The following is a 17,213-nucleotide window of genomic DNA, read 5'->3' as shown; positions in this document are numbered from 1 at the left end:
TTGCAGGGCATCCTCAAGGGTGAAGGTGAACAGCCGGAAGTGGTAGTGCATGTCGGCACAAATGATGTCGGGAAGAAGAGGAAAGAAATTCTGCAGCGGGACTTCAGAGAACTCAGAAGAAGGCTGAAAAGCAGGACCTCCAGGGTGGTTATCTCTGGTTTGCTTCCAGCTCCTCGTGCTGGAGAGGGCAGGAACAGGGAAACAGGGGATCTGAATGTATGGCTGAGGAGCTGGTGTAGGAAGCAGGGATTTAGACTCTTAGACCGCTGGGATCTGTTTTGGGGTAGGGATGAATTGTACAAAAGGGACGGTTGCACCTTAACAGGCGGGGGACCAGCATTCTGGCAGGCAGGTTTGCCACTGCTACACGGGTGTGTTGTGTAATGAACCAGATTTGATAAGAGAACTCAAGGTAAAGGAGCCATTAGAAGGTAGTGACCATAATATGAGAAGCTTTAATCTACAATTTGAGAGGGAGAAGGGAAAATCAAAAGTGTCAGTATTACAGTTGAACAAAGGGGACTATGGAGCCATGAGGGAGGAGCTGGCCAAAATTGACTGGAAGGACACCCTAGCACGGATGGCAGGTATTTCTGGGAATGATACAGAAGGTGCAGGATCAGTTCATTCCAAAGAGGAAGAAAGATTCTAAGGGGAGTAGGGGCAACTGTGGCTGACAAGGGAAGTCAAGGACAGTATAAATATAAAAGAGAAGAAGTCTAACATAGCAAAGATGAGTGGGAAGCCAGAGGATTGGGAAACTTTTAAAGAGCAACAGAAGATAACTAAAAAGGCAATACAGGGAGAAAAGATGAGGTACAAAGGTAAGCTAGCCAAGAATATAAAGAAAGATAGTAAGAGCTTCTTTAGGTATGTGAAGAGGAAAAAATTAGTTTAGATCAAAGTTGGGCCCTTGAAGACAGAAACGAGTGAATTTATTATGGGGAGCAAGGAAATGGCAGACGAGTTGAACTGGTACTTTGGATCTGTCTTCACTAGGGAAGAGACAAACAATCTCCCAGATGGCCAGAGCACCTAGGTAATGGAGGAACTGAAGGAAATTCACATTAGGCAGAAAATGGTGTTGGGTAGACTGATGGGACTGAAGGCTAATAAATCCCCAGGGCCTGATGGTCTACATCCCAGGGTACTTAAGGAGGCGGCTCTAGAAATCGTGGATGCAGTGGTAATCATTTTCCAATGTTCTATAGATTCAGGATCAGTTCCTGAGGATTGGAAAGTAGCTAATGTTATCCCACTTTTTAAGAAAGGAGGGAGAGAGAAAATGGAATTATAGACCAATTAGGCTGACATCAGTGGTGGGGAAGATACTGGAGTCAATTATAAAAGATGAAATACCGGCACATTGGGATAGCAGCAACATGATCAGTCTGAGTCAGCATGGATTTACGAAGGGGAAATCATGCTTGACTAATCTTCTGGAATTTTTTGAGGATATAACTATGAAAATGGACAAGGGAGAGCCAATGGATGTAGTGTACCTGGGCTTTCAGAAAGCCTTTGATAAGGTCCCACATAGGAGATTAGTGGACAAAATTAGAACACATGGTATTAGGGGTGTTAATATATATTGTAAATAGCTGCGGTCCCAGCACCAAGCCTTGCAGTACCCCACTAGTCACTGCCTGCCATTCTTGCTATTGAGTGAGTGCAGTGTAGGTTCATGAGGTTAATTCCCGGGATGGTGGGACTGTCATATGTTGAAAGATTGGAGTGACTGGGTTGTATACATTAGAATTTAGAAGGATGAGAGGGAACATAATTGAAACATATAGGGTTATTAAGGGATTGGACACGGTAGAGGCAGGAAACATGTTCCTGATGTTGGGGGAGTTCAGAACCAGAGGCCACAGTTTAAGAATAAGGGGTAGGCCATTTAGATTGGAGTTGAGGAAAAAATTTTTCACCCAGAGTGTTGTGGATCTGTGGAATGCTTTGCCTCAGAAGGCAGTGGAGGCCATTTCTCTGGAGGCTTTCAAGAAAGAGTTAGATAGAGCTCTTAAAGATAGCGGAGTCAAGGGATGTGGGGAGAAGGCAGGAATGGGGTACTGATTGTGGGTGATCAGCCATGATCACAGTGAATGGTGGTGCTGGCTCGAAAGGCCGAATGACCTACTCCTGCACCTACTGTCTATAGTATCTACATCCTTCCTGTAATGAGGTGACCAGAACTGAACACAGTACTCCAAGTAGGGTCTGACCAAGTTCTGATATAGCTGTAACATTACCTCTTGGCTCTTGAATTCAGTCCTATGATTGATGAATGCCAAAACGCCATACACCTTCTTAACAACGCTGTCAACTTGTGCAGTAGCTTTGAGAGTCCTGTCGACGTGGATTGCAAGAGCTCTCTGATCTTCCACACTGCCAAGTGTCTTACCATTAATATTAAATTCTCTCCCTAAATTTGACCTACTAAAATTAACCACTTCACACTTATCTGGGTTGAACTCTATCTACCACTTGTCAGCCCAGTTCTGCATCCTATTGATGTCTGCTGTAACCTCTAACAACCCTCCAGACTATCCACAACACCCCCAACTTTTGTGTCATCAACAAGCTTACTAACCCACCCTTCTACTTCTTCATCCAGGTAATTTATAAAAATCACAAAGAGGAGAGGTCCCAGAACAGATCACTGTGGAACACCACTAGTCACCAACCTCCATGCAGAATACAAACCATCTGTGGGCAACCCAATTCTGGACCCACAAAGCAAGGTCTCCCTGGATCCTGTGCCTCTTCCTTACTTTCTGAATGAGCCTCACATGGAAACCCTATCAAATGCCTTCCTGAATGGAATGGAATGCAATGGAATTGGCTGGCTGGATAAGTGAGCTTGGTTTCAGTGACTCATTGAGTCGTACAGCATGGGAACAGATCTTTCTGTCCAACTCCTTTGTGCTGACCAAGGTGCCCATCTAAGCTAGTCTCAATTTACTGCCCATTGGCCCTTATCCTTCTAAATCTTTTCAATACACATGCTTATCTAAATGTCTCTTAAGTGTTGTTACATACTTGCCACAAGTATTTTCTCCAGCAGCTCATGCTATGTAAGGACCATCCAGTTTTGTTTCTTTTCCTGGGATAAAAGGCTGTGAGCATTCTCTCTGTCTATACCCCTCATGAGTTATATTCCTCTATCAGGTCACCACTCAGTCTCGTACAGGCCATTGAGTCCTGACAACATTCTTGCAAATCTTCCCTGCACACCTTCTTCATCCATCCTCCAAGTCATCCTTCAGGTTAACAACATTCCTCAATCCAGAGGATGAGTTGGGAAATGGCTGAGGACGGTGCTGTCAAAGGTAGCAGAAGTACTTCAAACTTGACAACAGGACTTTAAGCAAAATGTTCATCCTATTATCTTCCATCTATCATTTTCTAGGGAAGATTTCACTCAATCAGTGGGCCTTAGCTGTGGATTCTGTACTCCATTTAAACCTGCCTTGGAGGACCATACGGCCTCGGCTGGTACGGAGCAATGCTGATGGCATTGTGGATTATCTCTCAACCTTTGAGTGTTTTCAGACTGAGCACCCCATGAAAGAGGTAAGATAGAAGACAATGAAGAGAATTTGACATTCTAGTACCTAACATTGTGAGAGTGCACATTATAAATAAGCCTTACATATCAAAGCTCAGCAAGTCATCTTCATGGAGCCATTGGGTGGCTGGGGTGTTGATTGCAAACACAAAGTTCAGTCAGTCTCTAGTCAGATTTCCTATTTAGGCAGCAAGCGCACTGACATTCAGTACCGAGCATGTGCACAGTGGCTGATGATGGCAATTCTTTTCCAGTCCTGCTCCAACACCAACCCCATCAATTAACTTGTCCTCATCAAGCTATTGCTAGATGTTAATCATGCAATGAATAACTTCTGCAATGGATACTGAGGAAGCTGCAGATGGTCGGCAAGAATGATGTGTTTGTCCACAGAGCATCTTTTGGTAGTACCAGCTTTTATTGTCCCTCCTGAATTACCCCTGAAAAGGCAGTTAGGATTAAACCATGTTGGTGTGTCTCAAGTCATTCCAAGTAAGGAGAGCAGATTCCTTCACTGGAGGGTGTGGGTGAACCAGATGTGATTCTGACAATCCAGTAGGTATGCAGTTATATCCCCAGCTGCTGTGGTGTAGGTTTGAGTTGTCTGTCGGGGTGGCTGGTGCAAAACTCCGGGTGATTGCCGCCTTTCTTTACTACTGCAGTAACCCTGGGCATGTGGCTTTACAAGGAGAAGGACTGGCAGTTCACTATTCCAATCCATTGAGAATAAGCCACGACATCAACAGAAAGCCAATTACCCAGTAAATGTCCTACAGGTTTCCATTCATAAATGGAACATTTTGCAAGGTGGAAATGTGGCTGTAAAAAGAGTACCCCACAGCAACTGGCAGAGTCAGTTTACCATACCCCCAAACCCTTGTTCATACAGAAGGGCTGTACACAGTCTTTACTTTGTACTTTCTGAGTTGTAGTGAATGTGCTTGAACCATTGACTCAATTGATTTAACTCATTGATTTACTACTTTGATATGTAGGTTCAACCAAATTTGATTGAAGCCATGTACAAGCATCGTGCAGACCTGGAAATCATTTTTGGAATAATTGATAAGGATCACTCAGGTAAATTGAAGCAACCCTTCTTATTGTTCATATTTGAAATTGATTCATCAAATTAATGGTGTCTGATTGTTAAGAGATTATACTGGTATAGAAAGTTACCCTCTCCCTTGGGAATTTTGCTCTTTATATGCCTCACTTTGGCTTTTATGTTGTCTTTGACTTCCCTTGTCAGCCACAGTTGCATCAACCTGCCTTTAGAATACTTCCTTCTAAAGGAAGGTGCAGGATGTAACAATCCTGCACTTTCTGAATTTCTCCCAGAAACTCCAGCCATTGCTTCTCTGCTGTTATTCCAGTTGGTGTCTCCTTCCAATCAACTTCAGCCAGCTCTCTCTCATGCCTCTGTAACTGTCTTTACTCCATTAAAATACAGATACATCTGACTTTAGCTTCTCGCTCTGAAGCTGCAGAGTGAATTCTATCACATTATGATCATGGCCATCATTTCTGACTCTGAATTTGTGAGCCTTTCTCTTACACTTGTTCTTCACACACATGTAAATTTTCATTTGTGATGATCTTTGCAAACTCATCAATGAATTTCTCTGTTGCTTTGTCTCCAGTAGAAGTGGTAGAGGCAAGTTCAGTACTGTCATTTAAAGTAAAGTTGGATAGATATATGAACAGGAAAGGAATGGAGGGTTATGGGCTGAGTGCGGGCCAATGGGACTAGGTGAAAGTGATCGTTCAGCACAGACTAGAAGGGCCGAGATGGCCTGTTTCCGTGCTGTAATCGTTATATGGTTATAGATGCTTTATCACCAAAAGTTTTAAATTTTTTATGTTGTGCCTTTGCTTTAATTTCTGCAAACAGCCTGCTTAATATTCACAATTACCTTCAATTTTCAGTTCATTGTGATAGATCAGTGTTGTTTCGTTATCAGCAAATCACTAAGCAGCATACATTCACTCCAGCACTGTCGAATCCACAATCGAGATCTTCATTTTTCACTTTATGCTGTGCTTTTCTATTTTTTGTTAACTCTTGTTCATTACATATGTCAGGTCACTTCTGAAAACTGTGTCATGCAGAGACCTACGCATCACCTGGGAAACTTCCCAATGCGTTGTGGAATTTTCCATTTGAGGCATCATGTCAGTGCTCAAAAAATGTTTGGATTTTATGGGTTTTTGGATTTTGGAATTTCTGATAAGAGGTACTCAACCGGTGCTGGGTAATGAACCTACTCCAGTGACAGATCTCTTGGTTTTGGACAGAGTGACAACTACTCTCTGACTTCTAGCACAGCTATGGACAAGAATAGGAAGAGGTGAAATGAGTAAGTATTTAATTGTTTGAAGGCTAATTACAATGGTGTTAGTGAGGTAATAGAACAGTCGAGGTTAAGAAAGAGGCAATATTGGAGTTTCTGAAAAACATTAGGATAGAAGTGCCTCCATGGGAAAATAGAAAGGAAGGGAAAAAATTGTGGTGGTTCTGATAATGATCTGTATATTCTCCCCGGACATTAGAGTGCAGGTTGAGGACCTCTGGATTCATCACAGTTGGAGTGAACATGCTGATCATGAAATAATATGAAAGTGAAAGTAATTGTGAATATTCAGCAACAATATTGCAGAAATTTAAGAAAACGCACAGTATTAAATTCTTGATAATTTGTGGTGATACAGCATCTGCTGATCATGAAGCAGCAGGGAAACCCATTGATGAGTTTACCAAGAAGGTAAATGATGAAAATCAAACGCTCTGAATGTCTGCACTGGTACATACTGTATGTATGATGGACCAATGTATGACCAAAACTGCTTACCAGTGGTACATAAATTCAGAGTCAAAGGCTTTCTCATGTCCCTTTCGAGCTCTCGTAAGCCTCTTCCTGGCTACTTTATAACCCTCAAGAGCCCTTTCTTTTTTCTCGCTTCCCAAACTTCTGTCCTTTCTTCTTTCTCCTGACAAAATGTTCCATGTCTCTTTTCAACATCACTTCACATTCCCCTGTCTCACTGGAACAAACGAATCTACACCTTCCCCTGTATCACTGGGACAAAACCCTCTTCACCTTCAACTGTCTAACTGGGACAAACTCATCTTCACCTTCCCCGTCTCACTGGGACAAACCCCTTTTCACCTTTCCCTGTCTCACTGGGATAAACCCCTCTTCACCTTCCCCTGTCTCACTGGAACAAACCTATCTTCAATTCCCCTGTCTCACTGGGACAAATCCTTCTTCACCTTCCCCTGTCTCACTGCAACAAATCTATCTTCACTTCCCCTGTCTCACTGGGACAAACCCCTCTTCACCTTCCACAGTCTCACTGGGACAAACCCCCTTCACTTCCCCTGTCTCACTGGGACAAACCCCTATTCTCCTTCTCCTGTCTCACTGGAACAAACCTATCTTCAATTCCCCTATATCACTGGAACAAACCCCTCTTCACCTTCCACTACCTCACTGGAGAAACCCCTCTTCACCTTCACCTGTCTAACCGGGACAAACTCATCTTCACCTTCCCCTGTCTCACTGGGACAAACACCTCTTCACCTTCCCCTGTCTCACTGCAACAAATCTATCTTCACTTCCCCTGTCTCACTGGGACAAACCCCTCTTCACCTTCCCCTAACTCACTGGAACAAACCCCTTTTCACCTTCCCCTGTCTCACTGGAACAAACACCACATCATCTTCCCATATCTTACTGGGACAAACCTGTCTTCATTTCCCCTGTTTCACTGGGACAAGCCCCACTTCACCTTCCCCTGTCTCAGTTCAACAAACCCCTCTTCACCTTCCCCTCTCTCACTGGAACAAACCTATCTTCACCTTCCCCAGTATAACTGGGACAAATACCTCTTCTCCCCAAGTCTTACTGGAACAAACCCCTCTTCACCTTCCCCTGTCTCACTGGAACAAACCCCACTTCAACTTCCCCTGTCATACTTGGACAAAACCCTTTTCACTATCCCCTGTATGACTGGGACAAACCCCACATCATCTTCCCATATCTTACTGGGACAAACCCCTCTTCACCTTCCCCTGTCTCACTGGGACAAACCCCTCTTCACCTTCCCCTGTCTCACTGGGACAAAACCCTCTTCACCTTCCCCTGTCTCACTGGAACAAAACCCTCTTCAACTTCCCCTGCTTCATTGGAACTAACCCCTTTTCACCTTCACCTGTTTCACTGAAACAAACCCCTCTTCACCTACCCCTCTCTCACTGGAACAAACCCCTCTCTGCTTCCCCTCTCTCACTGGAACAAACCTATCTTCACCTTCCCCTGTAATACTGCGACAAACCCCTTTTCACCTTCCCCTGTCTGACTGGGACAAACCTATTTTCAATTCCTCTGTCTCACAGGAATAAGCCCCTCTACACCTTCCCCTTTCTCACTGGTACAAACCCCTCTTTACCTTCCGCTGTCTCACTTGGACAAACCCCTCTTCACATTACCCTGCCTAATGGGGACGAACCTATGTTCACATCCCCTGTCTCACAGAAACAATCCGCTCTTCACCTTCCCCTTCCCACTAGGACAAACCTATCTTCACCTTCCCCTGTCTCACTGGAACGAAATCCTATTCACCTTGCCCTGTCTCACTGGGACAAACAACTCTTCATCTACCCCTGTCTCACTGGAACAAACCCCTCTTCACATTCCCCTGCCTAACGGAACAAACCTATCTTCACTTCCCCTGTCTCACAGGAATAAGCCGCTCTTCACCTTCCCATTTCTCACTGGGACAAACCCCTCTTCACATTCCCCAGTCTCACTGGGACAAACCCCTCTTCACCTTCCCCTGTCTCACTGGAACAAACCCCTCTTCACCTTCCCCTGTCACACTGGGACAAACCCCTCTTCATCTTCCCCTGTCTCACTGGAACAAACCCCACTTCACCTTCCCCTGTCTCACTGGGACAAACCCCTCTTCATCTTCCCCTGTCTCACTGGGACAAACCTATCTTCACCTTCCCCTATCTCACTGGGACAAACCCCTCTTCACCTTCCCCTATCTCACTGGAACAAACCCCTTTTCAGCTTCCCTTGTCTCACAGCGACAAACCACTCTTCACCTTCCCCTGTTTCACTGGGACAAACCCCTCTTCACCTTCCCCTGTCTAACTGGGAAAAACTGATCTTCACTTCCCCTGTCTGACTGGGACAAACCCCTCTTCACCTTCCCATGTCTTACTGGGACAAACCTATCTTCACTTCCCCTGTTTCACTGGAACAAACCTATCCATTAACCCTGCCTCATTGGGACAAACCCCACTTCACCTTCCCCTGTCTCAGTAGAACAAAACCCCATTTCACTTTCCTCGTCTCACTGGGACAACCATATCTTCACCTTCCCCTGTCTCACTGGAACAAACCTATCTTCAACTTCCCCTGTCTCACTGGGACAAACCGATCTTCAATTCCCCTGTCTGTCTGGGACAAACACTTCTTCACCTTCCCCTTTCTCATTGGGACAAACATATCTTCACCTTCCCCTGTCTGACTGGGACAAAACCCTCTTCACCTTCCCATGTCTTACTGGGACAAACCTGTCTTCATTTCCCCTGTTTCACTGGAACAAACCCAACTTCATTACCCCTGCCTCATTGGGACAAACCCCACTTCACCATCCCCTGTCTCAGTAGAACAAAACCCCATTTCACTTTCCTCGTCTCACTGGGACAACCATATCTTCACCTTCCCCTGTCTCACTGGAACAAACCCCACTCACCTTCCCCTGTCTCACTTGGACAAACCTATCTTCACCTTCCCCTGTCTCACTGGGACAAGCCCCTCTTCACCTTCCCCTGTCTCACTGGGACAAACAACTCTTCACCTTCCACGGTATAACTGGGACAAATACCTCTTCACCTTCCCCTGTCTGACCGGAACAAAACCATTTTCACCTTCCTCTGTCTCACTGGAACAAACCTACCTTCACCTTCCCCTGACATACTGCAACAAACCTATCTTCACTTCCCCTGTCTCAGAGGAATAAGCCCCTCTACAACTTCCCCTGTCTGACTGGGACAAAACCCTCTTCACCTTCCCATGTCTTACTGGGACAAACCTGTCTTCATTTCCCCTGTTTCACTGGAACAAACCCAACTTCATTACCCCTGCCTCATTGGGACAAACCCCTCTTCACCTTCCCCTGTCTAAGTGGGACAAACCTATCTTCACTTCCGCTGTCTCACTGGGACAAACCTATCTTCACCTTCCCCTGTCATACTGCGATAAACCTATCATCACTTCCCCTGTCTCAGAGGAATAAGCCCCTCTTCACCTTCCTCTGTCTCACTGGGAAAAACCCCTCTACACATTCCCCTGTCTAACGGGACCAAACCTATGTTCACATCTCCTCTCTCACTGGAACAATCCATTCTTCAACTTCCCCTTCCCACTGGGACAAACCTATCTTCACTTGTGCTGTCTCACAGGAATGAAAACCTATTCACCTTCCCATGACTCAATGGAACAAACTCCTATTCGCTTTCCCGTGTCTCACTGGGACAAACCTATCTTCAACTTCCCCTGTCTCACGTGAACAAACCTAACTTCATTTTCCCTGGTATAACTGGGACAAGCCCATCTTCACCTTCCCCTGTCTCGCTGGAACAAAACCCTCTTCACCTTCCCCTGTCTCACTGGCACAAACCTATCTTCACCTTCCACAGTATAACTGGGACAAATACCTCTTCTACTCCCCATGTCTCATTGGAACCAGCCCCTCTTCATCTTCCCCTGTCTCACTGAGACAAACCCCTCTTCACCTTCCCCTGTCTCACTGGGACAAACCTATCTTCACTTCCCCTGTCTCACTGGGACAAACCCCTCTTCACCTTCCCCTAACTCACTGGAACAAACCCCTCTTCACCTACCCCTGTCTCACTGCGACGAAACACACTTCACCTTCCCCTGTCTCACTGGGACAAACCCCTCTTCACCTTCCCCTGTCTCACTGGGACAAACAACTCTTCACCTTCCCAAGTCTTACTGGAACAAACCCCACTTCACCTTCCCCAGACTCACTGGGACAAACCTATCTTCACATTCCACTGTCTCACTGGGACAAACCCCTCTTCTCCTTCCCCTGTCTCACAGGGAAAAACCCCTCTTCACATCCCCTCTCTCACTGGAACAATCCATTCTTCAACTTCCCCAGTATAACTGGGACAAATACCTCTTCTCCTCCCCATGTCTCATTGAAACCAGCCCATCTTCATCTTCCCCTGTCTCACTGAGACAAACCACTCTTCACCTTCCCCTGTCTCACTGCGACGAGCCACACTTCACCTTCCCCTGTCTCACTGGGAAAAAGCCCTCTACACATTCCCCTGTCTAACAGGGACAAACCTATGTTCACATCCCCTCTCTCACTGGAACAATCCATTCTTCAACTTCCCCTTCCCACTGGGACAAACCTATCTTCACTTGTGCTGTCTCACACGAGCGAAACCCTATTCAGCTTCCCCTGTCTCACTGGGACAAACCTATCTTCAACTTCCCCTGTCTCACTGCGACGAACCACTCCTTACCTTCCCCTGTCTCACTGGAACAAACCCCTCTTCACCTTCCCTTGTCTCACTGGGACAAACCTATCTTCAACTTCCCCTGTCTCACTGGGACAAGCCCCTCTTCACCTTCCCCTGTCTCACTGGGACAAACCTATCATTATCTTCCCCTGTCTGACTGGGACAAATCTATCTTCAATACCCCTGCCTCACTGGGACAAACCACTCTTCACTATCCCCTGTCACACTGGAACAAACCTATCTTCACCTTCCCCAGTATAACTGGGACAAATACCTCTTCTCCTCCCCATGTCTCATTGAAACCAGCCCATCTTCATCTTCCCCTGTCTCACTGAGACAAACCACTCTTCACCTTCCCCTGTCTCACTGCGACGAGCCACACTTCACCTTCCCCTGTCTCACTGGGAAAAAGCCCTCTACACATTCCCCTGTCTAACAGGGACAAACCTATATTCACATCCCCTCTCTCACTGGAACAATCCATTCTTCAACTTCCCCTTCCCACTGGGACAAACCTATCTTCACTTGTGCTGTCTCACACGAGCGAAACCCTATTCAGCTTCCCCTGTCTCACTGGGACAAACCTATCTTCAACTTCCCCTGTCTCACTGCGACGAACCACTCCTTACCTTCCCCTGTCTCACTGGAACAAACCCCTCTTCACCTTCCCTTGTCTCACTGGGACAAACCTATCTTCACTTGTGCTGTCTCACACGAGCGAAACCCTATTCAGCTTCCCCTGTCTCACTGGGACAAACCTATCTTCAACTTCCCCTGTCTCACTGCGACGAACCACTCCTTACCTTCCCCTGTCTCACTGGAACAAACCCCACTTCACCTTTCCCTGTCATACTGGGACAAACCCCTCTAAACCTTCCCCTGTCTCGCTGGGAGAAACCCCTCTACACCTTCCCCTGTCTCGCTGCAACAACAGTATCTTCACTTCCCCTGTCTCACTGGAACAAGCCCCTCTTCACCTTCCCCTGTCTCACTGGGACAAACAACTCTTCACCTTCCCATGTCTCACTGGGAAAAGCCCCTCTACACATTCCCCTGTCTAACAGGGACAAACCTATGTTCACATCCCCTCTCTCACTGGAACAATCCATTCTTCAACTTCCCCTTCCCACTGGAACAAACCTATCTTCACGTGCTGTCTCATAGGAACAAACCCCTCTTCACCTTCCCCTGTTTCACAGGGACAAACCTATCTTCACCTTCCCCTGTCTGACTGGGACAAACTCCACTTCACCTTCCCTTGTCTCACTGGGACAAACCTATCATTATCTTCCCCTGTCTGACTGGGACAAATCTATCTTCAATACCCCTGCCTCACTGGGACAAACCACTCTTCACTATCCCCTGTCACACTGGAACAAACCTATCTTCACCTTCCCCAGTATAACTGGGACAAATACCTCTTCTCCTCCCCATGTCTCATTGAAACCAGCCCATCTTCATCTTCGCCTGTCTCACTGAGACAAACCACTCTTCACCTTCCCCTGTCTCACTGCGACGAGCCACACTTCACCTTCCCCTGTCTCACTGGGAAAAAGCCCTCTACACATTCCCCTGTCTAACAGGGACAAACCTATGTTCACATCCCCTCTCTCACTGGAACAATCCATTCTTCAACTTCCCCTTCCCACTGGGACAAACCTATCTTCACTTGTGCTGTCTCACACGAGCGAAACCCTATTCAGCTTCCCCTGTCTCACTGGGACAAACCTATCTTCAACTTCCCCTGTCTCACTGCGACGAACCACTCCTTACCTTCCCCTGTCTCACTGGAACAAACCCCTCTTCACCTTCCCTTGTCTCACTGGGACAAACCTATCTTCAACTTCCCCTGTCTCACTGGGACAAGCCCCTCTTCACCTTCCCCTGTCTCACTGGAACAAACCTATTTTCACCTTCCCCGTCATACTGCAACAAACGTATCTTCACTTCCCCTGTCTCAGAGGAATAAGCCCCTCTACACCTTCCCCTGTCTCTCTGGGACAAACAACTCTTCACCTTCCTCTGTATAACTGGGAAAAAGCTCTCTTCACCTTCCACTGTCTCACTGGGACAAACACCTCTTCATCTTCCCTTTCCCACTGGAACAAACCTATCTTTACCTTCCCTGGTATAACTGGGACAAACCCCTCTTCACCTTCCCCTGTCTCACTGGAACAGTCCATTCTTCAACTTCCCCTTCCCACTAGGACAAACCTATCTTCACTTGCGCTGTCTCACCGGGACGAAACCCAATTCACCTTCCCATGACTCAATGGAACAAACCCCTCTTCACCTTCCCCTGTTTCACAGGGACAAACCTATCTTCACCTTCCCCTGTCTGACTGGGACAAACTCCTCTTCACCTTCCCTTGTCTCACTGGGACAAACCTATCATTATCTTCCCCTGTCTGACTGGGACAAATCTATCTTCAATACCCCTGCCTCACTGGGACAAACCACTCTTCACTATCCCCTGTCACACTGGAACAAACCTATCTTCACCTTCCCCAGTATAACTGGGACAAATACCTCTTCTCCTCCCCATGTCTCATTGAAACCAGCCCATCTTCATCTTCCCCTGTCTCACTGAGACAAACCACTCTTCACCTTCCCCTGTCTCACTGCGACGAGCCACACTTCACCTTCCCCTGTCTCACTGGGAAAAAGCCCTCTACACATTCCCCTGTCTAACAGGGACAAACCTATGTTCACATCCCCTCTCTCACTGGAACAATCCATTCTTCAACTTCCCCTTCCCACTGGGACAAACCTATCTTCACTTGTGCTGTCTCACACGAGCGAAACCCTATTCAGCTTCCCCTGTCTCACTGGGACAAACCTATCTTCAACTTCCCCTGTCTCACTGCGACGAACCACTCCTTACCTTCCCCTGTCTCACTGGAACAAACCCCTCTTCACCTTCCCTTGTCTCACTGGGACAAACCTATCTTCACTTGTGCTGTCTCACACGAGCGAAACCCTATTCAGCTTCCCCTGTCTCACTGGAACAAACCTATCTTCACCGTCCCCGTCATACTGCAACAAACGTATCTTCACTTCCCCTGTCTCAGAGGAATAAGCCCCTCTACACCTTCCCCTGTCTCTCTGGGACAAACAACTCTTCACCTTCCTCTGTATAACTGGGAAAAAGCTCTCTTCACCTTCCACTGTCTCACTGGGACAAACACCTCTTCATCTTCCCTTTCCCACTGGAACAAACCTATCTTTACCTTCCCTGGTATAATTGGGACAAACCCCTCTTCACCTTCCCCTGTCTCACTGGAACAGTCCATTCTTCAACTTCCCCTTCCCACTAGGACAAACCTATTTTCACTTGCGCTGTCTCACCGGGACGAAACCCAATTCACCTTCCCATGACTCAATGGAACAAACCCCTCTTCACCTTCCCCTGTTTCACAGGGACAAACCTATCTTCACCTTCCCTTGTCTCACTGGGACAAACCTATCTTCACTTGTGCTGTCTCACACGAGCGAAACCCTATTCAGCTTCCCCTGTCTCACTGGGACAAACCTATCTTCAACTTCCCCTGTCTCACTGCGACGAACCACTCCTTACCTTCCCCTGTCTCACTGGAACAAACCCCACTTCACCTTTCCCTGTCATACTGGGACAAACCCCTCTAAACCTTCCCCTGTCTCGCTGGGAGAAACCCCTCTACACCTTCCCCTGTCTCGCTGCAACAACAGTATCTTCACTTCCCCTGTCTCACTGGGACAAACCTATCTTCAACTTCCCCTGTCTCACTGCGACGAACCACTCCTTTCCTTCCCCTGTCTCACTGGGGCAAACCTGTCTTCACCTTTCCCTGTTTCACTGGGACAAACCTATCTTCACTTCCCCATGCAAATATTCCTTAATCTGCCTCCACATTTCTGTGATGCACTTTCCTGAAAACATCTGTTCCCAAGTTACACTCCCAATTTCCTGTCTAATACCTATGTAATTAGCCATCTGCCAATTAAATACTTATTTTATCAGCAGCTCCTATCCTTGGCTATGCTAACAAGCAGAAACTTCTGTTGACCGTCTGGGAATTTACTCTCACCAAGAGATCTGTCAGCGGAATAGCTTTGTTACCTGGCAGTATATTCAGAGAAGCCTGTCCACATACTGTGTAATGAATCCTTCTAATTTTGACAAGTTCTGTCCCCTCTGAACCCTTTGCAGTAAGGAGCAGGTGATCAATAGCAGGGAAGTTGAAATCCTGCATGACAACAATGCTGTTATATTTTCACCTTTCCAAAATCTGCATCCTGATCTCCTGCATGTCTTTGCTGCTATTGGAGTGTCGATAGAATTATTCCCAGTGGAGTAATTGCTCTCTCCCTGTTGCTGGATTCCATCTCACTGACTCAGTAGATGATCACTCCATGACATCCTCCCTTTCTGCTCAGCAGATCAAGCATTGGGGGGTGGGGTGAGGAGAAGGAATTGTTGACCTCAAACTTCTTTCCTCTCACAGACGCTGCTCAACCCACTGAGTTCCTCCTGCAGATTGCTTGCTGCTCCAAATTCCAGATTTTGCCATCTCTGGCATCTCCGCATGCTGGTTGGCTCTGGTTATTAACGCTGTCATTGAAACCACATTATATATGGACCTCTGTTTTAGAATCAGATATGTAGGGATATGTTGGCATGTCCTGTGTAGTGTGCCAGACTATTAGAAATCTGTCTCTCCTGCCAGGATTAATCTCCATGGAGGAATTCCGGCAGACCTGGAAACTCTTTAGTTCCCATTTGCACATCCATCTGGATGACCAGTCTGTAGATGACCTGGCACGGAGCATTGATATCAACAAAGATGGCAGCATAGACTTCAATGAATTTCTGGAGGCTTTCCGCCTCGTACAGAAGGATAACAAGTAAATCTGTAAATACTGAGGAAGAACGTTGATGTTGTTGGATTAGACTGTATAATTGTTATTATCTTTTGTAGATGAACAATCTATACCTGCTGGTATTTTATATAACTACCTGTATACATGTAACTGTTAGTATGTTTCCTGGTGGTCACAGCATGTTTATGCAATTGTTCAGTGTGTCCCCTAATAGTTACAGTCTTTTGCATGATTCTGGAAGCTTCTCTTGGTATCATAGCATTTAAATAGGGGCTATCTGATTGGTTAACTCTTATCTATGAATTTGAATAGAATTTTTCTTATCTATGGAGTATAAGAAGGGCTTCTTTAGTCGTCCCTGTTTTAGGTCCTAGACTTCCATTGCTCTACATTTCCAAATGTCTTTGCTTTAGTTGTGCTTAACAAAACGATCATGAAGCAACAAGTTTTGTGCCTCTTTTTTGACTTCTGAAATAACCTTGGATCAAAACATCAGAATCTAACAGCTTGATAAAGTAGTTTGCCCAGATTTAACTCCATGCCTTTCCGACACCTGCAGTGAATGCATCGGTAATACAATTATCATTCTTTTAATAAATAATAAAATGCAGTTCTGAATTATTTTGTCTTTCTGTTGGACTCTGACTCCTGAATTGTACCTGTCGAACACTTGCACCAGTAAGTGGGGACCTGAAGATGTAGAACTCGACCCTTTCAGAAGTAAATGACGGATGCCCTGTGGCACTGACACCAATCATCATGAAGTGCTTTGAACGGCAGGTAATGGCACCCATCAAAAACTCCATTCCTGCCACATTGGACACTCACCAATACATTTACTGACAGAACTATTCTACAATAGATCCCATAGCATCTGTCATTCACTAGGCCTGGCACACCCATGTCAGAATGCTGTTTGTGGATTTCAGCTCAGCTTTATTGTCCCACAGACCATGGTGAATAAACAGCTACTCCTTAGGCTAAATACACCACTGTGCAGATGGCTGTTGGACTTCCTAACAAATAAATCTCAGGCAGCACAATCACACCTCCCTCCCCTTCATCCTTGACGCTGTGCAATGAGCCCATTGCTCACCGATGACTGCACAGACAAACGTATGAGCAATCACACGATCGCGACATGACAGTGGCGGGGTCCATTGCCAACAGTGATGAGACAGCCTACAGAAAAGAGACAGAAGAGCTCAAGAC

At 46.3% G+C, this 17,213-nt stretch overlaps 1 protein-coding gene across 1 annotated transcript in view; it reads left to right on the top strand.

The window, feature by feature from the left end:
- Window positions 1–16,568, top strand: part of LOC132393018 (serine/threonine-protein phosphatase with EF-hands 2-like) — a 190,362-nt gene extending 173,794 nt beyond the window's left edge. Inside the window, exons 16-18 of the mRNA XM_059967709.1 lie at window positions 3,410–3,573; window positions 4,564–4,648; window positions 15,848–16,568. Coding sequence (XP_059823692.1) covers window positions 3,410–3,573; window positions 4,564–4,648; window positions 15,848–16,029 — 431 coding nt within the window. The 3' untranslated portion in view covers window positions 16,030–16,568. The remainder of the gene's footprint in view (window positions 1–3,409; window positions 3,574–4,563; window positions 4,649–15,847) is intronic.
- Window positions 16,569–17,213: the final 645 nt, after the last annotated feature.

The sequence above is a fragment of the Hypanus sabinus genome, chromosome 4 (genome assembly GCF_030144855.1).
Source record: "Hypanus sabinus isolate sHypSab1 chromosome 4, sHypSab1.hap1, whole genome shotgun sequence".
Taxonomy (NCBI): domain Eukaryota; kingdom Metazoa; phylum Chordata; class Chondrichthyes; order Myliobatiformes; family Dasyatidae; genus Hypanus; species Hypanus sabinus.
Note: the sequence above shows the minus strand (reverse complement) of the source record. Positions and strands in the feature narration are given on the sequence as shown.